The sequence below is a fragment of the Sinohyriopsis cumingii genome, chromosome 18, assembly GCF_028554795.1.
Source record: "Sinohyriopsis cumingii isolate HCF-2022 chromosome 18, ASM2855479v2, whole genome shotgun sequence".
Classification (NCBI taxonomy): domain Eukaryota; kingdom Metazoa; phylum Mollusca; class Bivalvia; order Unionida; family Unionidae; genus Sinohyriopsis; species Sinohyriopsis cumingii.
In genome coordinates this window covers 16,210,961-16,238,104 of record NC_142978.1, presented here as the reverse complement: position 1 = coordinate 16,238,104, position 27,144 = coordinate 16,210,961, and the positions used below count along the sequence as shown (strand labels likewise).

At 35.8% G+C, this 27,144-nt stretch overlaps 1 protein-coding gene and 1 long non-coding RNA gene across 2 annotated transcripts in view; one reads left to right on the top strand and one right to left on the bottom strand.

Moving 5' to 3' along the window:
• LOC149776147 (disintegrin and metalloproteinase domain-containing protein unc-71-like) overlaps positions 1-19,611 on the bottom strand; it is a 290,286-nt gene extending 270,675 nt beyond the window's left edge. The window contains exon 1 of the mRNA XM_089942442.1: positions 19,432-19,611. Coding sequence (XP_089798568.1) covers positions 19,432-19,507 — 76 coding nt within the window. The 5' untranslated portion in view covers positions 19,508-19,611. The remainder of the gene's footprint in view (positions 1-19,431) is intronic.
• A 1,782-nt stretch (positions 19,612-21,393) lies between these two features.
• On the top strand, positions 21,394-22,681 carry LOC149776146 (uncharacterized). Its single transcript, XR_016416224.1, has 2 exons — positions 21,394-21,442; positions 21,833-22,681. It is a non-coding gene; the product is annotated as an uncharacterized LOC149776146 (long non-coding RNA).
• Positions 22,682-27,144: the final 4,463 nt, after the last annotated feature.

The window sequence follows — 27,144 nt, the reverse complement described above, 5'->3', positions numbered from 1 at the left end:
TAGCCATGCCAAAGAGATTGATAAAATGGTATTGGACTTAGCCATGCCAAAGACTTAGATAAATGGTATTGGACTTAGCCATGCCAAAGACTTAGATAAATAGTATTGGCAGCAGTGCCCTACTTGGCACTCAGCATTAATACATTAACCCCTTGCAATGACTTTATGGGGCAGGAGGTAGTAGCCTACTGCTGAGCTCTGTGGCGTCATGGTCATGCATGATACACTAAAGTGGGTGGTATTATACAAAGGTAGACAGATGTAGCTCTACAATGATACCAAATAATCTGGAATATCTAGTTGCACTACAAAATACAGACAGAAAAACCTCATTTTTTGGACCCAACTTTTTTTTACCCAAAATTCACCCGTGGTCGGAATCTGATTTTGTGTCCGGATTTTAGACTTTTTGGTCTCAGATCTAAGGTAAACCGGTATGAACTGCAAACAGACAGATGAGCCTTTGCAACAAGTAGGATAAGATGGGCATTTGGAATAAAGAGTGGTCTCCATAAAAAAATAATGGCTCCATTTAGAAGAGAGAAAAAAGAATTATTTTTTTACCCTTTTGCTCATGTGCAAGTCAAATAGCCAATGAAAAACGATGTTTCTAACACAATTAGGCAGTGTGTTAAGAAAGATGACCAGGATTTGTTGAGTTCGAGTCTTATTCAGAAACAGCTTTCAAAATGTGTTTCCTACTTGATTTTCAGGCGAAAATGACAGAAAGCTCCAGGGGTTAATGTGTTAAGAGGTTAGTGTTAGGATTGGTCAGCCTGGTACCAGGATAATGTGACTGGGTGGAACATGACACTACATGTCTGCAGAATGATATCCCAGTGCTAGACATTGCTTCAAACTGTCAAACTGCAGAAAGTGACTGAAAAATTGTTAAAGCTACGTTAAAAATCCAAATCTCTCTCTCTCTCTCACACACACACACCTACCTCTCAAATTATAACTGAGCACAACTAAAAAACTGACATTAAGATTGGAATGAATAATTCTAATGTAAACAACCTTATATACACCCCAACTTGACCTATATCATAATAACTGAAAAAGTTTCTGAAAAAAACTTTATATCTTAATGGAAAATTGCCCCAAACTGTGAAGAAATTGTTTTCTAGAATCTCCTAATGCCAAAATCAAGGCTGGGTCTTGAATTCAATCCCAAGTAAACAACTTATTTATAGCTTACTATCAGACAAACATGAGAGAAGTCAGGTAGACCTCTACTCTCAAACAGGGACAAAGGTAAAGTATACAATACAAATTGAATATACACGATAATAGGTACCACATGCCACATATTAAATATGCAAGAAGCTGATGTTGATGTCATGGATTATCCAGGATGTGGCCATGTAGAACAAAGGAATTATGAACATTCTGAGATTATCAGAAACATTTTTTTAGCTGCAATAAATATAATGTGGAACAGACGTGTTTGTCTGGCATTTTATTCAAGTAAATGGATTTAATTTGCTTTTGGCAGCATAACTGCACTTGTGTATTGGATATTAAAGAGCAAGCAAATGAAATTAATTTGCCTTGTGGCAGCACAACTGCATCTGTGTATTGGATATTAAACAGCAACAGTTTGTATTCATTTACATCAAAAATCACTGTTATGATTGAGAGTCAAGGACCTCCTTTCCATTAAATCCAAAATCAAAAATGTAAATTAAGCTCCTGTAAACAATAAGCATCATACAGGAACCAACCATTATTTAAAGAATCTCAAAACCTTGTGCCTGGAGCCCATACCAGAATATTAGTTCAGAACTACATGTACAGGAAGCCTAGTGGGTTACATGACTTCATTCTACATCTTGTTTTTCAATTTAATTTCAAAAAATATTTATAAAAACATTTTCACAAAGGTGAAGAATTTTATCAAAACAAAAGAAAGAGTAAGCCTTATGCATCACCTACCATTCTAAGGCTACTGAATCAAGCTGGAAAAGCTGTAGTCCTACAATGATAAAATGTCTACCCTGATGTTTTTTCAACCCAAACAACATAAATATTAGAGTAGAAGTCTTACATTGCAGAACTAGGCTACCTGTGGGGTTTTATTTTGTTTTGTTTTTTCTTTTTCTTTTTTATTTCTTTGTTTTTAACTAAGTAGGCTGCCATTTGATTTTGCAATCTGTATGACCCTGAATCGCAACTTACCAAACCTCAGGAACTTTAAGTGCTAACTACTGCACAAATGGACTACACATTTCATATTTGATGCAAGTGTCTTGCTGATCAAAATGGCAAATTACCCTCAACTGTCTCTATTCATTATTCACTAGCCAAATGGTATTGCTGTTTATCAAGGTTAAAAAGCATTATTCCTATCTCTGAAGGTATTTCTGAATGACTGCCAGTCTGTCAATGTAAAGAGGTATTTGATCTTGCAAGCAAAAAGAGTAAACTTTGAACTTTTCTTACTTAGCTTTCATTCATTCAATTTTCAATATTAGTTGAATAGTCAATCCTAATTCTAGTAATAGATCTTTGATAATGTGTATAATTTGTAACAACAGCTACCTTATACTACAAAAGGCTTTCAAATTGTGTTATCAATGCAAATGGTTTTTAGTTTTCTCAGATTTTTACTAGTTGTCTAGTTAGTTACAGTTCAGTTTCAAACTTCTCTGTGACAATTTGAAAACGTACAACAATGAGAAAACAGTAGAAAAAGACTAACAAAATAAACCAAAGGAATTTGATTAATAGGTCAATATAGCATATGTATACTTTACTGGCAGTGTTATACTGTACATGTACAATGAGTACTGCAAAGTTCTGAAAAATTTGTTTCAACTTTTTGAGTTTTTTAACCTGTCAATAAATTTAATGCCAATTAATGACAAAATATTTTAAACAATTATCTGCAGCTGCATGTGCAGCATGCCATATGCCTGTAGACAACACAGCATGCCATATGCCTGTAGACAACATAGCATGCTGTATGCCTGTAGACAACATAGCATGCCATATGCCTGTAGACAACACAGCATGCCATATGCCTGTAGACAACACAGCATGCCATATGCCTGTAGACAACATAGCATGCCATATGCCTGTAGACATATGCATGTTACTTAACACAGCATGCCATATGCCTGTAGACAACACAGCATGCCATATGCCTGAAGACAACATAGTATGCCATATGCCTGTAGACAACATAGCATGTCATATGCCTGTAGACAACACAGCATGCCATATGCCTGTAGACATATGCATGTTATGCAACACAGCATGTCATATGTCTGTATACATATGCATGTTACATAACATAGCATGCCATATGCCTGTAAACATATGCAAGTTATGTAACACAACATGCCATAAGCCTGTAGACATATGCATGTTACATAACATAGCATGCCATATGCCTGTAGACATATGCATGTTACATAACACAGAATGACATATGCCTGTAGACATATGCATGTTATGTAACACAACATACCATATGCCTGTATATATATGCATGTTACATAACATAGCATGCCATATGCCTGTAGACAACATAGCATGCCATATGCCTGTAGACAGCATAGAATGCCATATGCCTGAAGACACACATGTTACATAACACAGCATGCCATATGCCTGTAGACATATGCATGTTATGTAACACAGCATGTCATGTCTGTAGACATATTACATAGCATAGCATGCCATATGCCTGTAGACATATGCAAGTTATGTAACACAACATGCCATATGCCTGTAGACATATGCATGTTATGTAACATAGCATGCCATATGCCTGCAGACATATGCATGTTATGTAACACAGCATGCCATATGCATGTAGACATATGCATGTTACATAACATAGCATGCCATATGCCTGTAGACATATGCATCTTACATAACACAGAATGCCATATGCCTGTAGACATATGCATTTTATGTAACATAACATGCCATCTGCCTGTAGAAAACATAGCATGCCATATGCCTGTAGACATATGCATGTTACATAACACAGAATGCCATATGCTTGTAGACATATGCATGTTATGTAACACAGCATTATATATGCCTGTAGACATATATATGCATGTAACACAGGTATATGCCTGTAGACATATGCATGTTATGTAATACAGCATGCTATATGCCTGTAGACATATGCATGTTACATAACACAGAAAGCAATATACCCATAGACATATGCATGTTACATAACACAGAATGCCATATGCATGTAGACATATGCATGTTACATAACACAGAATGCCATATTCCTGTAGACATATGCATGTTACATAACACAGCATGCCATATGCCTGTTGACATATGCATGTTACATAACACAGAATGCCATATGCCTGTAGACATATGCATGTTATGTAACACAGCATGCCATATTCCTGCAGACATATGCACATTACATAACACAGCTAAATGCCTGTAGACATAAAAATGTCATCATATAACAATTCTGCTATAGGGAGGATTCATTTATTTTAGGGAGGATTCATATTTAACTATTTGTTTGAATTACAGTGCTTGAAGTATAAATATATTTGGATATTTAATAAATGTCACAGAAATATTGTGAATTCATTGAAAGGCAATTTGGATTTATAACTGTTATAAAATTACTGTCAATTCATTTAAAGACATCTTGGGATTATATCAGTGATTCTTCTGAACTGTTGTTATATCAGTACAGTATAGAACATCATTTGGAATACCACTGGAACTCACTTGGATTACTTGATACTTTTGGACTTGATAGAACCAGGCTCTATATGATTTCATTCACCATACTGTAAGATATTTTTACTTTTCACTTCATATTTCAGGGAAATAAATTATATTTTCAATTTTACAAAATGTGTTGGTTCTCACTCTTTTTGTAAGACCATAGAGTCAAAACAGTACACAGTGGAAGATATGTCTATCATCAATGGCATTAATTCATCAGCCGTTTTTAATATGATGAAGAATTATTTGAAGCTCAGAAATGTTTGTTTAAGATGGGTCCTGTGTTTGTTGACGGCTGATTAAAAACAGACTAGAATTGAAATCGCCAAATAGCTACTCACCAAATATAAACGGAGTGACCAGAGACATCTAAATGAAATTGTCACAATTGTGACACAATATGGATTTACTTTTTAAAGCGGACTCAAAAGAAAATAATAAAGTCTGGATTGGAGAATTTATGAGCAGAGAGTACATTGCCCAATGTGGTTCGACCGTGAGATAATTTTACATGCATAATTTTTTAATGCAAAAATTCCCAGATGTCCAGGAAAATGTACGTCTGCTTGACTCAGAATGTCACTGGACATTTGTATGCTTCTGAACTATTGCCAAAAGTTGTAGAACACTACCAGTCCATGCACTGGTCTCCAAGGTATCCATTTATTCTATAACAATGTCCAGAAATCTGCCATCATAATGAACTACCCAAAGAAGCCCAGATTCCAAATGCTGCCAAATGTTCTATAATGCCATGGTTTAGCTTCAAGTGATTTTGTCTGAATTCTCTTAACAAGATCCACCAAGAGGCAGATGATGTGAAAGCTGCCATGCATTTGGAAGTGTAGTTTTCCAATGATAGAGAAACAGCAAAGAGTGAATACAAAATGGCATTCAACACCTGGATAATTCAACAAAGAAAATATTATGCGGTTCATTAGGGAGTACTTTAGCACAGACATACTGTTTAATTCAATAAAGAACTTTGCTGTACAATACACTAATAGACAGAAATGTTTAATACATGTACCCCTCTTATATTTTGCTGGTTAGGAATTTCATGATGGAATGTCTATTGATGGGTGTAGAAGGTATCCAATGTTTGTCACCTAATGACCCAAGCAAAAACAGCAATTCAAAAAAAGTGCAGATTGTTGTGAGTAAACAGTTAATTAAGTACTGGGAAATTGAAACTAAAGGTCCATACCAAGTAATATATTGTAAATAAACAGACCCAACAGTCCATTTTAGAATGTAAGAAGGTAGTCTGCAACTCCAGGTGTGAACAGACTTAATAGAAATGATCATTATAACATTCTTATCCTGAACTATCCATGGCCCCAAGAATTAAGGACAGTCATAATGGTCATTTTATAATGCATGTCATTTTTTTAAACATTTCTAACAGCCTCGCTATATCACTGTGCTAATACATGTACTGAGTAAATCTGATATTGTACATAACACTTATCAAAGAAACACCACCACTTTCTACTGCAGGGTAGATATGGAATATACAGTTAGTTATTGAGTACCATTCTACTGTATTGTAGATCATACAGTTGATTACAGAGTACCATTCTACTATATGGTGGTAGATCATACATTTAATTATAGAGTACCATTCTATAGTATAGTGGTAGATCATACATTTAATTATAGAGTACCATTCAACTGTATGGTGGTAGATCATACAGTTAATTATAGAGTACCATTCTATAGTATGGTACTAGATCATACAGTTAACTGCAATGTATCATTCTTCTGCAGGGTAGATAACAGAATACACAGTTAATTTTAGAGTACTATTTCGCTGTATGGTAGATATGGAATATACAGTTAATTTTAGAGAACCATTCTACTGTATGGCAGATATGGAAAATACAGTTAATTATAGAGTACCATTCTACTATGGGTAGATATGGGATATACAGTTAATTATAGAATACCATTTTACTGCAGGGTAGATAATGAATATACAGTTAATTATAGAGTACCATTTTACTGCCGGGTAGATAATGGAATATACAGTTAATTACAGAGTACCATTCTACTATGGGTAGATAGGCAGATATGGAATATACAGTTAATTATAGAGTACCATTTTACTGCGGGGTAGATAATGGAATATACAGTTAATTATAGAGCATCATTCTACTATGGGTAGATATGGGATATACAGTTAATTATAGAGTACGATTTTACTGCAGGGTAGATATGGGATATGCAGTTAATTATAGAGTACCATTTACTGCAGGGCAGATAATGGAATATACAGTTAATTATAGAGTACCATTTTACTGCAAGGCAGATATGGAATATACAGTTAATTATAGAGTACCATTTTACTGCAGGGTAGATAATAATAATAATAATAATAGTAATATGATTTTGTGTTCTATTGATGATTCCAAACAAATTGCAGAGACCTAGATATGTCAGCATATTATGCCAACGCAGATCTGGGTTTGTTTAGTTTGCCAATATACTTTTAAGCAGAACAAGTGTTAATGTGTATCATTAAAAAAACACAATCTATCAAATCAGACCTCTATATCCATAATGGAGATCTGACAGATACCATAACAGGTTGTGTTTTGGTGACTTTGGAACTTCCAGTCCATTTATTTTTAGTATCCAAACTGATAAAGCTTTGAAAATTGTCTTAAGGAGATTTGCGATTAGTAACAATATGTTCTGAATCATGTGTGTTACTTTCAGGAATATGAAAAGTTCTTGGGTTGGTGAACCAAAAGGCCACCAGATCTCTACCTAGCTAGGACTGGAGATCTGATTATAAGCAGACTGAAAAAATACATTAAGCTGGAATGTATTAATTAGGTGCTAACTCCAGACATCACCCCCTCCCTAAAGAGCACACACTGCAGTCAACATCAATAATATTTTTCCCAATCCCAAATCTGTTGTATGTTGAATATCCTACTGAAGACTACCAATGCCTCCTTAATTAGTTCTACCATCTATACTCACATGTACGTTAGATCCAACCGCAAACTACGTACATCCAGATGTTCTGACACATCGTGGGCTTAATCTAATGTTAGTTCTACCATCCATACTCAGATGTACGTTAGATCCAACTGCAAACTACGTACATCCAGATGTTCTGACACATCGTGGACTGGAGTTATTGGCAAGTGTATTTAAGTATTACAACAATAAACTAGAGGAAACAGAATGGCCTTCCACTGAAATTTACAAATACAACACTCCTTGTTGCAAAGTCATAAAATTAATAATTAACTAAACAAGAATTAAATGCTATTCCATAAGTTGTTAAGAGACTTCATTCAGGATGCATTTAACATCAGAAAACACATTTTTGCAATGTTTCACTTATGATGCAAAATTGCAACACTAAAATAATATGAATAAAACACAAAATTGTATTATTTGTTGAAATTATTTCCTTCAGTCTCTTCTGTTCTTTCTGTATTCCATCTTGCTTAATTTGAGAAGGTACAGAGCTCATTTTGGAAATGGAACTACAGGGCACATTCCTCCCAAAATCCAGTTTACATAAGACTAAAACCAATGTAAAACCCAAGAGTCCAGAACCTGGAATCATAGGTCCTTGAAGTGGGGATTTGCACTTTAGAAAGCTTTCACAGTATCATTTTATGGACCCTCCAGCATTAAAATGCCAACTTTCTGGCCAGAATCTGCAGAAAAAGGACAAAATATGTGTCTTCTTTTCATCTTACCTACAGTGACTCTAACCAAAATTCCAACACAGTGTATTAAAATGTAATTCCAATAAAGTGTATTGAACTGAAATTCCAATATAGTGTACTGAACTGAAATTCCAATAAAGTGTATTGAACCGAAATTCCATTAAAGTGTATTGAACTGAAATTCCAATAAAGTGTCTTGAACTGAAATTCCAATATAGTTTATTGAACTGAAATTATGATCATTGTACTGAAATGAAATTGCAATACATTGCATCCAAATGAAAAATAAAATGCAATTCTTTTGAAACAGAAAATTAATGAAATAAGGTCTGAAGTATGGTTTTGACATGGTACAACTAAATTACTTTTAACTTTGTCATCAAGTCAAAGTTTTGACATGGTACAACTAAATTACTTTTAACTTTGCCATTAAGTCAAAGTTTATCAATGGTACAACTAAATTACTTTTTAACTTTGCCATAAAGTCAACATTTTGACATGGTACAACTAAATTACTTTTTAACTTTGCCATCAAGTCAAAGTATATCAATGGTACAACTAAATTACTTTTCAACTTTGCCATAAAATCAACGTTTATCAATGGTACAACTTAATTACTTTTTAACTTTGCCATCAAGTCAAAGTTTATCAATGGTACAACTAAATTACTTTTTAACTTTGCCATAAAGTCAACGTTTATCAATGGTACAACTAAATTACTTTTATCTTTGCCATCAAGTCAAAGTTTTGACATGGTACAACTAAATTACTTTTAACTTTGACATCAAGTCAACGTTTATCAATAGTACAACTAAATTACTTTTAACTTTGCCATCAAGTCAAAGTTGTGACATGGTACAACTAAATTACTTTTTAACTTTGCCATCAAGTCAAAGTTTATCAATGGTACTCTTACAAGTTCAGTTTCTGAACTTTTCAAGATGAATATAGGTTTTGTTCTGCATTTTTTGACAGTACTTTTGAGGTACGCAAAAAACATGTCAGAGATAGATGAAATATTAAAACATTCGCAATTTGACGTGATTGAGGTATAAATTTTTTGGGACAGGAGCTGACAAGGCACTTTAGATTCTTTTTATAGGTATTTAGGTACATCCATGTTTTTTTTAAACACTGCTTGATAGGTACTTGTTTTGAATGCAGAACGTATATCTTGATATGTATATCACAGGGAAGTTTCAATTCCCCATAGAATGAATAAAGCAGCATGGAGTATGTCTCATGAAAAAAAATGTGAAAAGTGGTACACAGTCACAGCTTAAGACCGCTGATTTGTCTTTTTTCTGAGATTTTCAAGAATTCTGTGTAATAGTTTTGCACTTTTTTCCAAGTTTTCCAAGCATTCTGTGTCCATTTTGTTAGTTTCACCAAAAAAATTTAAAAAGTTTGTTTCAAAGGTTAACTGTACTATAATAGCAAACACATGATTCAAAGGTACACGTATGACAAAGTGATTCATCTGATGACTCATGAAGAATGAAAAGACAAATTATATTTAAAAAATTTTATTACAAACAATTGTACATGTTCTTCAAATATCATGTAAAATCCCTTAGAGTTTCCAATCAGACAAGTCAATGAATGTACATGCAAATCCCACTATATCACTTTACATATTCGCTTTGTGAACATGTTTCCTTTCCCCCGATTTTCAGAGACATAATTTACTTTTTAGGAAAAATCTCAGCGTAGTCAACAAAACTTGTGGTCTTTAATTCAATGCATTCAATAAAAAATGTACCCATTAAATGGTCATGCCTAATTTACTAAAAGGGGAACAATAAGACTGGCTCCAAGGCTTGCAAGTTTAAATGGTTTGTACCTGAATGACACAAAATTACCTTATTTGACATAATACAAGGGCATGCATTACTTGTATCTACATATTAGATGAGTTAGCTCCCTTTAAATATGTCGTGTACTGTCATCTTTGAAAATGCATTCGCTCTCTCCAATATCATCACACTCAATAGTGCACATTTAAGATCTACTTATGGCATGAATTTCATGAAACAGGATATAACAAAACATCAGCCAAGGTAACGGTAAATGAAAATAACAATAGGTTTGATCAGTTGCTTCCCTTTCATGAGCCATACTTCAATCAACACTCGTGTGCATAGAAAATGAATCTTATCTGAATTTTTTTTATAAAAACAGGCATGCACTTATTAAGACATGGTAAGACATTTTGTTGTGTCAAATATGAAATGTGATTTTCAAGCAAGATTTCTTTAATGTTTAATATTGAAATTTTTCTTATTTTAAGAACCTGAGTAATTATCCAATATTTACTCATTCTTGGAGTATAGGAATTAGAGCTTGGATAGTACATTTAACTGTTTAATTTTATGAGCCTTTTTGTTCTGAAACAACACATGATTTTAAGCAAATTGAGTTAGACCATTTTAATAAACAGTGTAGGTTTTACAACCAAAACCAACCACTCCGGTGGCCTAGTGGTTAAAGCATCCGCCTCGGATGTGATAGGTCGTGGGTTTGATCCCCGGCTGAGTCATACCAAAGACTTGGCTTGGCACTCAGCATTAAGATGTTAGTGTTAGGACTGGTCGGCCTGGTGTCAGGATAATGTGACTGGGTGGAACACCATGCTACATGTCTGTGGCATGATGCCACAGTGCTAGACATCACTTTAAACTGCCACACTGCAGACATCGTAGCGATATGACTGAAAAGTTGTTAAAGCTATGTTAAAAATCCAAATTACACACACACTCACAAAACCAAAACCTTACTGTTCCTCTTTAGCAACCCCTGCAAGCTCAATAAGCTCTCCCTCAATGATATAAAAATAGACTACTGGCGACAGGTGTCTTGGTGGCTCAGTTGTTAGTGTGACCAACTCGTGACAGAAGGGGTGCAGTTTTGAATCCTACCGTTGAATCAGTCCTGGTTAATATGTCCTTGGACAAGAAAGGGTGCAGTTTTGAATCCTACAATTGTTGCAGTCCTGGTTAATGTGTCTTTGGACAAGAAAGGGTGCAGTTTTGAATCCTACCATTGTATCAGTCCTAGTTAATGTGTCCGTGCAGCTTTTACATTAAATAACCCATGCTATAAATATCTACTTCTGTTGCTAAAGCATTAAACTTCATGTTGCAATTATCATGATATGTACTGCAATATTTATTGATATGTATTGCTACCAAGCTGACCATGCTGAAAACCCATATGATACAACTGTCAACATTATTAGCTGAGGCTTAAGTTTTTATTACAAATAACATGTTCTACCATCTGTGTTTCTCCTTTTGGGGGGAAAATGAGAAGGATTCTGCATGTAAACAGGGAAGAGAAATGTTTGCAATATAAGACCAAGTTTTACAGATAATAGTAATAATAATAATAATAATGACCTTATTTAAAGAGGGTAACGCAATTAGCTAAAAACTAATCTACCTTGAGGCCCTCATACAAAGGAATTCATTTATTTAAGCTGCATCTCTGAAGCCACTGGATATATTGGGTTTGGAAGAAGGAAATAGAGTGGGCATTTCTAATCTCAGCTGGAATACTAATCCAGAGCAGAGTTCCAGAGTATTGGAAACTGTTTTTAAATAACTCCTTATTTGGTTTGGGAATTTTATACTGTTTGGTAGACATGGATCGCAGGTGGGGAGTATTACCAGGTAGCCTATACTGGAATAGTGATTGTAAATATTCAGGAGCACTATTCTGAGATATCCTGTACATTAATTTGGCTTTTCTCAAACAGATTCGGTCTTTAATAGGTAATATTTTTAACCTACCAGCTAAACTTTCCTTGCTTTCTTTCTGCATTGATATTAGCCCTAATGCTCTTTTTTGAAGATGTGCCAGGTTTGCTATGTTTTTATCATTTGAATTACCCCATACTGTACTACAGTAGTCCAAATAGGGTTGTATGTAACTGTTATAAAATAGTTTCCTGTGCCTTTCAGGGAGAAAATGTCTTATCCTACTGAGAAGCCATAAACTTGAATTGACTTTTTTACTGGTATGTTTGATATGTTCAGTCCATGATAGGTTATTATCTACCAGAACACCAAGTAGCCTATCATGACAGACTATTTGCAGATTTGTATCCTTCCATGTCAGACATAGTTCATCACTATCAAGATTTGTCCTTCTTTGCCGTGTTGAGATAAGTAATATTTTAGTTTTACCAGTACTTACCACCATGCCATTACATGTGCACCAGTTTTCCAGTTTGTTTAGTGCATTCTGTAAAGAAATTTCGAGCTCATGCTTTGTGTTTTGTATGTCTGACAATGTTGTGTCATCTGCATTGAGATCTGTAGATGATATTGAGTCTCTTAGTAAAAGTGGTAGGTCATTAATAAATAAAATGAATAGTAGTGGACCTAGAATTGAGCCTTGTGGTACTCCATATCTAATTGTTTCAGGTTCAGACAGAACATTATTTATGTAAACATGTTGTGTTCTCTCATTTAAGTACGAAGTAAACCATCTAATTGTTCTTTCATCACACTGGTAGATTTTCAGTTTCTTCAAAAGGATTTCATGATCCACCATGTCAAAAGCTTTCCTGAAATCTACAAATACAGTTCCTATTATTCTACCTTGGTCAAGTGCTTGAAGCCATTTATCAGTTAGGGAGATCAAGGCAGTCTCACAGGAATGGTTCTGTCTAAAGCCTGATTGATTAGGGTGTAACAGCAAGTGTTTGGTTAAATATGACATGAATGAGTCATGGACATGTTTTTCAATCAATTTTGACAAGTTTGGTAGTATTGAAATTGGTCGGTAGTTATCAGCATCATCCTTAGAACCAGATTTGTGAATAGGAGTTACTTTTGCAGTTTTCCATATTTTGGGGACAGATGAGGTTGCAATACTTAAATTAATTAAAGATGGATAAGGCCAAGACCTGTGGGTCACTAAATTACTGGCAGTCCCTCCAGAATAGTTGATACTATCGAATCGATCATCAATGGCATACTGATAACTATTTATCTAAAGTTCTGCTACACCTGTACATGCCGGTTTTTATCAATAAATCTGCCACTGTAATGCAAAAACAAGTGAGGTAGTCAATATTCATGTATCGACAAACTGCAAAACATGTTTTAAGTCTTGAAAAAGTTAACTAGCTCAACATCAAAGTCTATAAGAAACCAGCTTATTCGTTTCATAACATCACAGTCACAAAATCCCTGAGAACTTGGATCAGTCATTGATTGCAACAACACAGTGCCAGAACTTGGATCAGTCATTGATGGCAACAACACAGTGCCAGAAGGAGATTCAGTTTCAAGAGTTGCAGCGGTTTGATATTTGATTCAAGATTAAACAATACGAATTAAAGCACTCCTATTTCCGTTTCTTAGACGTTAATCCAAGCAGTCACCTTCTGCTTCATTCCATTTGTGAAGTACAAGTGGTGCAGATGAAGACGAACAAATTGTTCCAATTTCAAAGGATTACTCATCTAAGGCCTTTAATGCCTTCTGTGGCATATATTTCAAATTCAAGCTTGGAGAAAACAAGAACTACTGTGATGAAATTAAGAAAAGAGTTTCCATTTCAACAGGCAATTATATATTTCACTTCCATGCATAATCGCCACTATCAAATCAGTTCGACTGATACATGAAAACCATCAATGATATTCTGTGAGCTGTGAAATAAATGCTAGAATATTGAGATATTTCTTTCGTACGGAGAATTTTAAAATATATATACCATTGGTGCTTTGATTTGCTCTTGTTCAAAACAAATTAATGACCACATATTTGTTTGTTGGGGGACCAGTTTGGTTTGGATTTTGCCATTTTCTATTTATAGATGATTGTTGGTCATGTGATCTAGCCATGCTGAAGTTGAATGTATTCACTCACAGCAAGCCACTAAAAAGTGAACATTTTATGTGTTGTGTGGAAACACTATAACTATTTACTTTATAGGTGAACTCTGAACCAAAACTGTTAATTGTGTGAGGATTAATTTGGTGACTGATGATAATGGAATGAGATTGCACTAAAGTTTGTTAAACACAGCATTATGAATTTAATCCTATCTGTAACTCTGTAAAAATTTCAGGTCTGAATCGTTAATGGTAGCTAAAAGTACATCATTCATTTTAAATACTTCAAGTGAAATGAATTAGGTACTTTTAGCCATATTTAATGTGATGCTGCTTAAAATGTACCGCAATGTCATCATGTTGACTTGAGACACTGTCCACTACAAACACAGCACATGAAAGGTCAGAAACTCATTCATTTTCTTATTCCAAAATACTGTTCACGGTGTAATTTTCTCAATTCCATGCAAATGATAAGCCATGCATTAATGAGATTGGTCAATCAGCAGTACAACTTAGTTCTGTACCGACTTTTCCCATCTTTGCCGTGACAAGGTACCAGCAGTAGTGCAATGCAAGCGGAAACTCGATTTCTTAATTTAACCATCTTCCTTGCATTGAGAGTCTAATTTGATAGAAAGCATACTAGTGTATATTATTTCATCTTTGGTCCCTCATTCAAAAACTGACAACAGAAAAGCTGAGCATTACAAATTCTTTTATCATAAGTCATCATTTCATGATACCTAAGATTAAAACTGTCAACAGGTACCCAGCTACTCAGGTACCCTCCCATTTATAACTACCCGGGTAATAAAATTAGCTATAGGGTACCCGTTTAGCTCATGTCAAAAAAATATATCTAAACAACAGGTTTCCAAGTTCAGATCAAAGATTATATCTGGCAATGTCAGGAGCGAGCAAGACAGAGAATAACTATAATAGCAGTTCAAGGCTCATGTTGTGTGACTATTGGCTGCTTTGCATTTATTCATTGTGTCTAGTGATTTTATATTTTCAATGTGTGTGACCTTTTGGCTATGTACATCAAACAGTTTCCTTATTTTCTATTTATAGCAACTGTACATGACAGATTTCCAAGGAAACTGATGAGTTTCTTGAATTTGAAACCATGTGTCACAGATTCATTATAGTTTGATAGACAATTAAGTAACAGACCAGTCTATATTAGAAAAAAAAACATGGTGCTAAATATTAAGTGAAACAGGCTTTATTAATGCCACCACTGGATGTTGGGGCCCCGAGTGGTCTAAAGCTCCACAAATGATACGCCAGATATACTCACTTTAAAGTCCAGCTACAAAAGGGGCAGACCCCTACATGCCATCACATGATGCTCCAGCAGATCAGGATTGATTATGTTTTTAAGAGCAATCAAACAAACAGCACAGACCCAGATCTGCCAATTCATTATGTGACACCTGATCGGGGTCTATGTTGTTTACAACTGGACTTGACTCATATCTGATTATATATGTCTTCTTGACCTCCCCTGCCTTATTATCGCTATATTTGTATTTATATGTCCTCTTGACCTCCCCTGCCTTATAACATGATATGGCTTAATCGCTATATATGTATTTACCATTTCTCCAACTACACATTTCATCTCGATAAATATACAACAAGAGTTACAAATTAGTAAGAGATATTGATTTTGAATAATGTGTTACAAGTAATGATATCAGTAATTATTAGAAACAAGAGTCATCTAATGCTAACAATCCCCTGTGGCACCCCTGCTATGTAAAGACTCCTACTGAAAGGGTCCAGCATTCTCAATTTTATACTACTAACTTATGCCACCAACATATGGTATTGCACTCCCAATTCATGTACTACTTGGGCCAAACTCTGTTTCCATGGTAACAAAAACAATATTGAATGAAGAAAATTCTAAGCATAAAAGGCACTTAGCTTCAATGCAACTTGCTTGCCATGTGTAAAAAGTCTGGTTGAAATATTTTGAATTCAGTGAAAGCCACTGCTCCAGAAAAGAGCACATTTACAGACAGACAGACAGGCAGACATGCATTGTGATAGTTATATTTCCCCATATTAAATAATATGGGAATAAAATCGAATAAGATTTTTTTTTTTTAAATCTTTTAAATTCACAGAATGACAAGTAAACAACTTGGATTAATATTGTTTGACTGTCTGAATTTGCACAACAAACTGCAAAAAGCTATTATGCAACCTGTGAGATGCAAATGTTTTCACCACCGTGATACAATGGACAGATGTTGAATGACTATGAGTCTTCTTCTGATTGCTAGCAAATCTGTTTCCCATGTATCAGTGATTTGCACAGGTGTTAAGAAATTGCATATTTCCTCTTCAGCTGAAGCAGAAAGAACTGTTACCCTATTTTTTTCCATTTATGCAGGCTGAACACTATTACCAATGGCTCAAGGTTGTGATCTCAATCAAAGAAAAATTAATCAATTTACAATTTCTCTTTTTCATTTTGTCACCTCTGATTCATAGAAAAACACAATTTACATGAATCACTAACAACTAGGTGAAGCTTAACCTGTCGCCACTTTAAAAGAACCCTGGATCATTGTACATGCAGTTTGGCAAAACCATTACCAACCATACCTTGCAGCAGGCCTCTCTTCAAATGTTACAAGAAAATCAATAAATCGAACAGTCTGTCTTTGGAAACTATGATGATTAAGTAGGATCACATAATTTGTTTGAAAGAAATGAGACTAAAAATAGTGAAATCATTACTGTTTAAAAAATCATGCCTCCAATCGCTTAAGTCCTGAGAGATAATACAGAATGCTACTGGTAACAAATGCTTTCTTCCAAGATACGTAATGTTGCCCCAAGGAACTTTTAACATGGCACAGCAATGATGGCACCACCCAATTTTCTAAGGCGCTTTGAATGCTACTTGTCCTTTCTGAGGCTTTTTCTTAATGCTAAGCATACCACTGGCCTATTTTTCATACCCACTGGCCTATTTTTCATACCCATTGGCCTATTTTTCATACCCACTGGCCTATTTTTCATACCCATTGGCCTATTTTTCATACCCACTGGCCTATTTTTCATACCCATTGGCCTATTTTTCATACCCACTGGCCAACTTTTCATACCCACTGGCCAACTTTTCATTTGTATTAAATTTAACTTTGATCCCTGACAGACAATTCATGCTAAGTGAACAACCACTATACTTTACACCAACACAAAGCTTTCCCTGCTAAGAGAACCACTATACACTACACCACCACAAAGCTTTCTCCAGCTGTAAAAATCAACTGCTCACTAGCACTTTCCAGGTTCCAGCTTTCCTCTATTACAAGCTAGACCAACAAAAACACCTATAAAATGACTGCTGCTGAAGCACTAATATATATTGTGGGGATGAAAAGAAAAAATGCATAAAATGGATATGATCCACAAATTAAAACTTTAAAAGTATATCTTTTTTGTTGCTCTTCTCAATCCTTAAATGAAAATATAATGAAGAGTAGCCTAAATATACCTTGAAACTAAAATACAATTATCAAGGTTGTCATAACTTAAGTTCTAATAATAGCCATAATTGTATCAATAATCAAATTTGATTATCACAACACTTTTCCCTTTCACAAAACAGTGAAGGAAAATGCAATTGCAAAAATTAGATTTTTTCATAAACTTTAGAAGCCAATTAGAAATATTAACAGGCAATTTTTGACTGCCACTAATGGAAACATATACTCATTGACAATTAAGTAAAAAAAGAAAGCAGAGGAAATAAATAAAATGTAAACATGAATGACATGACACATATTAATTAATTGTAGGCATGTATTATATGTCTTGACAAGATAATTTAGGACAGATATCATGAAATAACACAGCAAAACCAATTATCAAATGCGTAATTTATAGGCAGGAAGCTTTTTGGTAATTTTCAATGATATTGCATTGATTGATTCATTAGACAACAATATTACAACAAGACCAGTGACACGTTTAATGGATATGGGGTATTATACAACAATACTACAACAAGACCAATAATACAATTAATGAACATGGATTATTACACAACAATACTACAACAAGACCAATAATACAATTAATGAACATGGATTATTACACAACAATACTACAACAAGACCAATAATACAATTAATGAACATGGATTATTACACAACAATACTACAACAAGACCAATAATACAATTAATGAACATGGATTATTACACAACAATACTACAACAAGACCAATAATACAATTAATGAACATGGATTATTACACAACTATATTACAACAAGACCAATAATACAATTAATGAACATGGATTATTACACAACTATATTACAACAAGACCAATAATACAATTAATGAACATGGATTATTACACAACAATACTACAACATGACCAATTTCATACTAAAAGTTAAACTGCATTTGACATTTTAAGTAAATTAAAACTTCACTTTACTCAGTTTGGAGCAAAGTAATACATTTTATTAGTGGAAAGTAATTTTTAGGTTGCAATTAATTAGTTTTTTGACTGTTTAGCTTATTTCTACAAAAAAAATCAAAATTGCTTTAATTGTTGTGTACTACCACCTATTTTGTCTTGCCAACAATTTAAATCTTTTAACAATTTAAGGTGTGTGTGTGTGTTTGTGTGTGCGTGTGTGGTTTATTCATTTAAATGAACGAACATTATTGAACTGAAAAACCTATACAATTTAAGCTCCTGTGCACATGCATTAAATTATTAAATACAAACTTTTTAAAAATTTATGTAATACTCAAAATTATTATAACTTTTTCCTACAACCAAATTCCGCATGATAACTGAACGATACGTATTATTTATACGTTATGAATCTGTACCCTAACACCCAATTCTAACCACAGTCCACCCACCCCACATTCTACCCTTACCCATTCCATTTGTATTAAAGAAATCGATGTATGGTTCCGTGTCTATACAACTGATAGCTATTTAAACTCTAATTGGAATTGTTGTGTCTAATTCCTTTAATTTTCTAACACAACTCAGCAAACATATCAAAACAAAACGATCAACGGTGAGTCACACATGTACATAATTACTGTCAATAACTGTGTACTATGCACAGTATCTACGATTACTTTCAGTTTTAAAATACTTACGGAATCGCGTCGCTTCTGCTCCAATAAAAAGGCATTTTGAAATCAACAAAGAAATAAATCCAAGTAGAATCCACATTTCAGGAACTAAATCCAGACATTTCAGTTAACTTGCGGACAACATCTTCACTGTACCGTTACTCACTCACGCTGAAGCCGAAGATCAAAGGAAACTTTTTATTGTTGCCGCCGCAGACGTAGAGCTAGCTATTCGTTTGAGTTTCGTACTTAATGTTTTAATCCTCAAGATGACTAACTCGAAATTAAAATGGTGAAAATGTTGACTAGTTTGTACGAGTTATTTCCCATATACAGATAGTGCTGGTCCAATCCCCATAACGTCAAGAAACAATTCCTTGCTTGAGGGACACCAAAATATTACACAATTTGAAGTTGCTTAACAAAAACAAAAGCGACATAAAGAACACTTGAGAAAAAAGGAAATATAGGTGTAAAATTGGTACACATAGACCACAAAAAGTTCTTTGAAAGCTCGTAAAAGAGACAAAGTTAGCTCACAATTTTGAGTGTGCCCCACCATTTGCTTCTCTGTGTGTGTGTGTGTGTGTGTGTGTGTTACAAGAATTTTATGTGCTGAATTTACTATTTTTATCGAGAAACTTCCAAGACTTGTAAAATTTGCAGCAATTATATATGTAAGACAAATAAAAGTTTATCACACTTGGGTCAGGGGTGACGAGTTTCACAATAATAATAATAATAATAGCAGTAGTAGTAGTGGTGGTGGTGGTAGTAGTAGTAGTAGTAGTAGTAGTAGTAGTAGTAGTATTTCGGACTTAAGTTCATAGCAATGATCAACAATTTCACACAAGGTATGACCAATAAGACCAAAACTATTCATGCAACCATTTGCTCCAAAGGTTAATTAGTGATTCGGTTACTATTAGCAATTTTATTTCTAAATGAATACACTCTTTTTAAGCAAAACGCAAAGGCTGTTAATATTTTTAAAATATTCCATATCCATTGTGACGCCTATCATAACCCATGAAAATCTCAAATCCATTTTTGTATAAATGTTATAGTAAAATTTTCTAACTCTGAGAGGGGCGTACGTTTTAATAATGGCGGTTCGACAAACCTAAATTCTAGTTGGACAAGTTAATCGTGTGTTTCCCAGGTAAAGTCTCTTGTTTGACAAATTTCTTAGAACGCAAAATTAGACAGAAAAAGGCCTTGGTAGGGTATACTCCCGCGTAAAATTGTCATTGGGACGTGCAATTGATAATCTTTGAGAGACAAGGAAAATGAGAGCGAAACTCAAAGTAGAAGTTACAGTGCCTTATTTTCATTCATAATTTTCTTGATATGGATCTTCGGATAATTGTTTGAATTTATTTGTCTTAAATGATATATGAATCATGTTGCTAATAATGGATAATTATTAGATTGTATGATGTTTATGCCGTTGAACTGTTAATTAGCAAATAATGTAGTTAAAAATAGAAATACTCGTGTTTCATCTATTGATATAACTGAGAAGTGAATGATTTTAACCTTTGAATCGATGGTATTAACGTTTGAGCAGCTTGGCTGGATATATACAGCTATTTATTTTCAGCCATATGCATACTTGTGTCCGAGATTAAGTTCAAGCTAGTGATATGCTGCAAGGGCTTAATTGTCATTAGGCGAGATCAAGATACGCTATTGATCAATTAGTAATGTTAACTAGATCCATTAGGGGGTGTCACGAAATTGTGTACGAGTTATATCAACATGTATATGTTGTCAAAAATGTACTCGGGTTTCGTTGCCGCGTACAGCGTCACCCGAGGGTGGTATATTTTTTCGGCTTAGTTATTTCGAAATCCTGAGCGAAACTCTGACCTGCACGTGCAAACTGCCTGCAGCGGGGAAACTTGAGATCCTAGCTGCGCATATCTGTCACAGCTAGTGTACATACAGAGCAAATTCTCTATAACCAAACACATTACGCAGAGTCTTGTCAGGAAGCTTACCCCTTTACGGAAGCAAATCTCCAGCTGTAGAGGTAATGACATTTTCTTTATTACTATTCGTTTATATGACAATTGTTTTCATACTTTAGATGTTTTAGAACCTTAATGTTTCAAAAAGACTTCTATCTGCAAACATATTCATTGAATGCAGTAGCTAACGAGCAGGAAACATATTTATTCTAAATTCTACAGAAAGTCAATACCTAGGTTATACAACGCCATATTAGAAATACTTTAGTCTGGTTCGAGTTAGCTATTTGTTGTATATGAACAGACACATTGATATTTAATTATACGCTGCATGCATTGAACAATTATTGTAATGGGTAACGAATTCATGTGCGCCCATGCGCAACATATATCAGTGCAGATGTACTTGTCCGTGCGATATGTACTACACGGTTAATTAGTTATCATTTTAGCTGCCTTATGCCAATCCTTGTATATGGTTTGATGTGGAGTCACCAGCTGAAGAGCTGCTTTATACATGCCTGCCATGCCTTACACATCGTTTAATGTGGAGTCACAGAACTCTGTGGGGTTTCGTGTGACGTATACGCTGTGTTTTGGTGACGTTGGATCGGAAGAGTGGACTGGTTTTCTCGATGCGAGGGACCAGGGCTTCGCGACCATCGGGTCTGTGATGTGAGGGCTCTCGAGGGATCCTTCAACAGACTGAGAGGAGCGGACCATGCGTGGGTGCTTCTCTGGCCATAGACTAGAGCGCGTGGAACCGGAGTTAACATCTTGGTCGTCAAATGGGCGCCACGACAGTTAGTGTTCCATGTTATTTCCACAATTGCATTTCATAATTTCATTCATTCCTATTGCTATATCGATATGTGAACGATCAATAGGTTCGTAATTTACACTGCTTTTCAATATCGTTTTATGAACGATACGTTCAAATTTACCTGCTTTTCACAATCGTTATTTGAACGATACATTCATAATTACATTCTTTTCTAAATCGTTATTTGAACGATACATTCATAATTACATTCTTTTCTAAATCGTTATTTGAACGATACATTCAAGACTCTTTTTATTGGGGTGTAGGTCACTTTTATTTTGTTGATCGGTGATAGGAATTCACGTTTGTTTTGAAATTCCATTCGTTAAATTAATGTGGATTTTTTTTCTCGTTGAGTTAATTGTTGATGATAGTTCCACGTTAGGAACTTTATAATTTTCCTTATCTTTTTGTTTATAATGGTGTCAGATTTGTTAATACTTAAATTGCGTTTATAAATAAACATCTTGTAAACGCAGTTGCTTTTGGTGTCTTCCCTAATCCAGTCCCAACCCGGCTTCATCCTGTGACAGGGGGAATATATTAATTTCCGGTGCTATGTTGATTGACCATGGAAACAGATAATGTGTATACCAAAAAGGTATGGAATGCAAGGTATGAACTGAAATAAGTTAGCAGTTAGCGTAAGTTCTGAAATACGATATGATTAGTTCTCAGAAAGGTTAGAGAGTGAGAACGTATATTCAGTCCATGGTGTGATAAACACGAACTGAGAGTAGCCGGCTTTATTTTACTTTAAAAGGAAATAACTACTACAACGAGAGTAAACGACTGGAATAACAGCGGACGAGCAGTAGGTTGCACGCAGAGAGAGAGAGAGAGAACTTTGTGTTGAGTTTTTTCTGGTAGTTGTGCATCCATGAACAATTTTTATTGTTTATCTAATTAAGCTGTTATATTCCGTATACGGGGGCTCGTGTTGTTCTATGCTTTATCTCTGCTCTGATCTCCATTTATTCCATCCATCAATTTCATATTCTAATATTCGCTCGATCTGGGATATAACACCGAAGTCAGTCATCCCTTAGACATCAGTAACCACCAGTTTAAGGTAATTAACCAACAGATACATCTTCGCATCAATCAAGAGATGTCCAAATTGCCATCTATGGATGCAAAATCCTGATTTTTGTCAATTTCATTTTTTGCTACACTTTCAGGAATATCAGCGTGACTACTGTTTGGGATGAGTAGTATGCATGCGATGGTTAGAGCACACCTTGCATTAGTTTCGAAAATTTGTATTACCATCTCGTGCACGGGCACGATGAAGTCGCTAACTACAACTCCTGTGTCAAAGAAACAGGGAAAAGACTCAAGAAACACGTTATACTTGTTTCCAAACCTGATATTACCATCGCGTGTAGTGGTACTAAGAAGCTGCTTATCTACGATGTCGTAGCCTCAGCATTATTGGGGCTACAAAATAGTCTTATAGTTGTTTGCGGAGCAACACAATTACAGTCGAAATTACCAAGCAGTTATTGTCTGTTACTGCAAAGAGTATATTTAACACATTTATCTATTTTCTATCTGTACTTCGCGTTCATCTAATTAGATGATGTGCGTAAAATCACTATGCAAAGGCGTATGCCTTAAAAACAGGCAACTTTGCAACAGCACATGTCATTACGAATCCTGTACATCCCATTTTACCTGTTGGCCCCGGTACTCGAGCATGCACTAAATGTGGTATTCGAGACAAGTCGCGTAAATCAGCTTTGTAGGCCATGGGGATATGTTGCCCAGGAGATTCGCGAGCGGCGAAGACTTACCAATACGCCCGTCAAGGAAAATCCCAACGATGTTGTCAATGATTAAATTGATTATTGTTTCTGATCCTGATATTACAAAAGGCAATTTGACGATGTTTCATTAGATAAGGTCATGCTGATTGAAAAATCAACTCACGCAATTTGCGAGAAATAGCGGAATAACAATACCAAACAATATAAGAAAGGCGGGTATACTCGCACTATTAGGACTTTCTACAGTTGAGGAAACTTCACGCAATTATGAATAGACTTTAGTACTCTGCGTGAGATCGTGGAATAAGGATGTTGTACAGTAAAATCAGGTTTATTTGCGTTATTAAAACTTCCTTTGGATAAGCCTCGTCCGACCGTAAGACAGCTTTGTGCAACAAAAGCACAGCTACATATGAAGAATCCTCCTCGGGCCAGACATATTGAAATCGCACGTGAGATTGCCGACGTATAAAACCGTCGCCGTTTCGCAGCTATTATTTCAGCCCAGATGTCGTTTATGGACTTCAAATAATCCAAGTTCCAGTGATTTCAAAGAGTACCATCCAATCATTCCAAATGTATATAAGCCAAGCAGAGATATTGTGAAGTTTCTCTCAAACGCAAGTCCGGGAATTATATCAAAATTGCAAAACGTGGGCGTAATTTGACTCGTGGTCCGGGATCAAGGTCAACATTACCCAAAGGAGGCAGCATAAACTCTTCAACCTCACGCGAAGGCTTTTGGTGTTATCCCCTTCTAATATTGAACTGTGATGCCAATGAGGTAATCAATGATGAAATTGACGAAGGTTTTCCAATGAGCCTCATGAAGTTTTTGATGATACACCGAAGAAAAGTTAGGGATGGACTTATGCCTGGATGTTCATGCTAATGTTTCTCCATAACTCCTTTCCGCGAGTCGAGTTATATTCCAACAACAATACATATTCTACTACGTGCAGTAATAGACGCGACAAACAATGACAAACGGTGTTTGGAACGGGCGGATGTATCCTGCGTAATACGTGTACGATCAGCCTCAAAAGTACAGATACGATAGAGCATTTGAGCCGCCAATGTTGTACCTCAGCAAGGACTCCGTTGAGGTGTTTATAAAATTTCTCTAGGTTACGACGAAATGGACCCGACAACAGCCTTTCTCGTCCGTTGACATAACTATAAACAGTGATTACATTCGCGAGTGTCCTCAGCAATTCATCGTTGTATCTGTGATGGTCTCTTCGGAACCGACGGCTTTGAAACCTAAGGAAGAGCCTAAAGCTTCAAAGTTCGTGATTACTGCCACAGCAGTGGCGCATACAGTTCTATCAACCTTCGAATTTACCCTATGAAAATAATAATTCCGGCTGTGCTTTTTAACCTGAGCAGTTATGCTGCTCACTTTATCATGCAAGAAATCGTCATGGCACTGAAAGCAATAATGAGCGTCATTCTCGACAACATCGAATAAATGGGTGATGGTTACAGTTTACTGACTCGCTGCAGGTTCTCAATTTCAGCATGTATAAATTCAACAGCATCCCTGAAGCAGGAAGCGGTGATCGCTTTACAATTGCTTGTCAATACAGTGGATCAGATCCTTAAATATTAACGTTGCATAAGGAAGCAATTTACCCCCAATAAGTTTATGATGGAACAGGTAAAGTTTTCTGAAATTCAGTTCCCACCGACGTAGGCCTTTTTTCATCACTGCCCCTATCCCCCTCCCCCAACGACTACGCGCAGTCCAACAGCGTTTGGTCCACGTTTGGATATCGAAATCTTGGCAACTACCACGATCTGCATTTGCTTACAGATGTCTTGCTGTTCACAATTGTCTTTGAGGTTTTTCCGGATACCGACAAGTGTGTGTATACTTAGCAATTCTTGTTGTCAGGAATGGCTTGGGGTGAACTGTCGAAGCCAAGATGGAGATGGATCTGTTCACTCACATCGATCAACATTTGTTTACAGAACGTGGTTCCCAAGGCTGGATTTCCATGGTGAGCCACTGTTTAACGAACAACCCTAGCGTGGACGGATAGGTTGTTGTTGTTGTAGGGTTTAACGCCATTTTTCAGCACACGATAGGCTATACATGGCGGCCAGTGGATGGATAGGACACCGCCCTCTCATGAAGAAATATCATGTATCTTGATTCTTATAACCTGTATGGTTGGGCGATGATGAGTATGCTGCCTTAATGCGAGTTTTCAGTGATCGATCGTGTGAATGTAGACATCCACAAAGACATACACGAGTACAACAAATCAGCGAGAATATTTCTTCAGAGTTGAATTGGAATACAGTGAAGACATTCTCCACATACACAATTATTATCCACTAGCCTCTGAAGCGTTGCCTGTCCCCCCCCCCCCGAATGATTGTTGATGTACCGTGTGCAACTGTGCGTGGCGAAGCCACTGCGACGAAGCTGCAAAACTTCCACATGCGCAACTTTGTTGAATTCACAAGCTGGTTTGGAATCCACGTCAGTTCTCTACCATATCGTCCACATTCGAAGCCTACAGTTGTAAACGCGGATGGAATGCGTGTGTCGCGAATGCTATGATATCGTCAAGGCGCTTACATGGTCCCTTACATGCTTGTGAATTCGGATCTGCTAACGGCCGCTACGAACGAATTTGAAATGAACTTTCAAAGCTGATGGTCAATGCCAGGTTCGGGAAAACCAGTTAATAACACGGTCGAGTATATTTTTGGTTGTGGCTCAACGGATTCTTCGACGGGCTTATCAGAGAACTCGTCCTCGATATTTCCCACGATTTTCCTGTTGACGTTCCTGAACAGCGGGTGCTCTTTCGGGTATTTAATAATATCATAGTTGCACGAGAGTGAAGTCATGCCAATGTCTATCTGGAGTTCATCGGTGGTGATGTGCATTAACAGCAATTCCGAATCCGTGTACGGCATCTTAATGTTTTCGCCTTATGGCGGCTTGATTGAGTCGTATTAGAACTCATATATGAGCAACTTTGACAAATCCGCCAACTTTAGCTTGGTTTTCCTGTGTATGGCAACAAGTATGCCGCCGAATATTTCATATCAATCGAATGCGAGGTCGCTAATCAACTTGCACAGGTTTTGTTGTTCACTCTCCAGACAATATCAACGCAAATTCCTTTGCTAAAATGTTCCTGTTTCTCGCGCG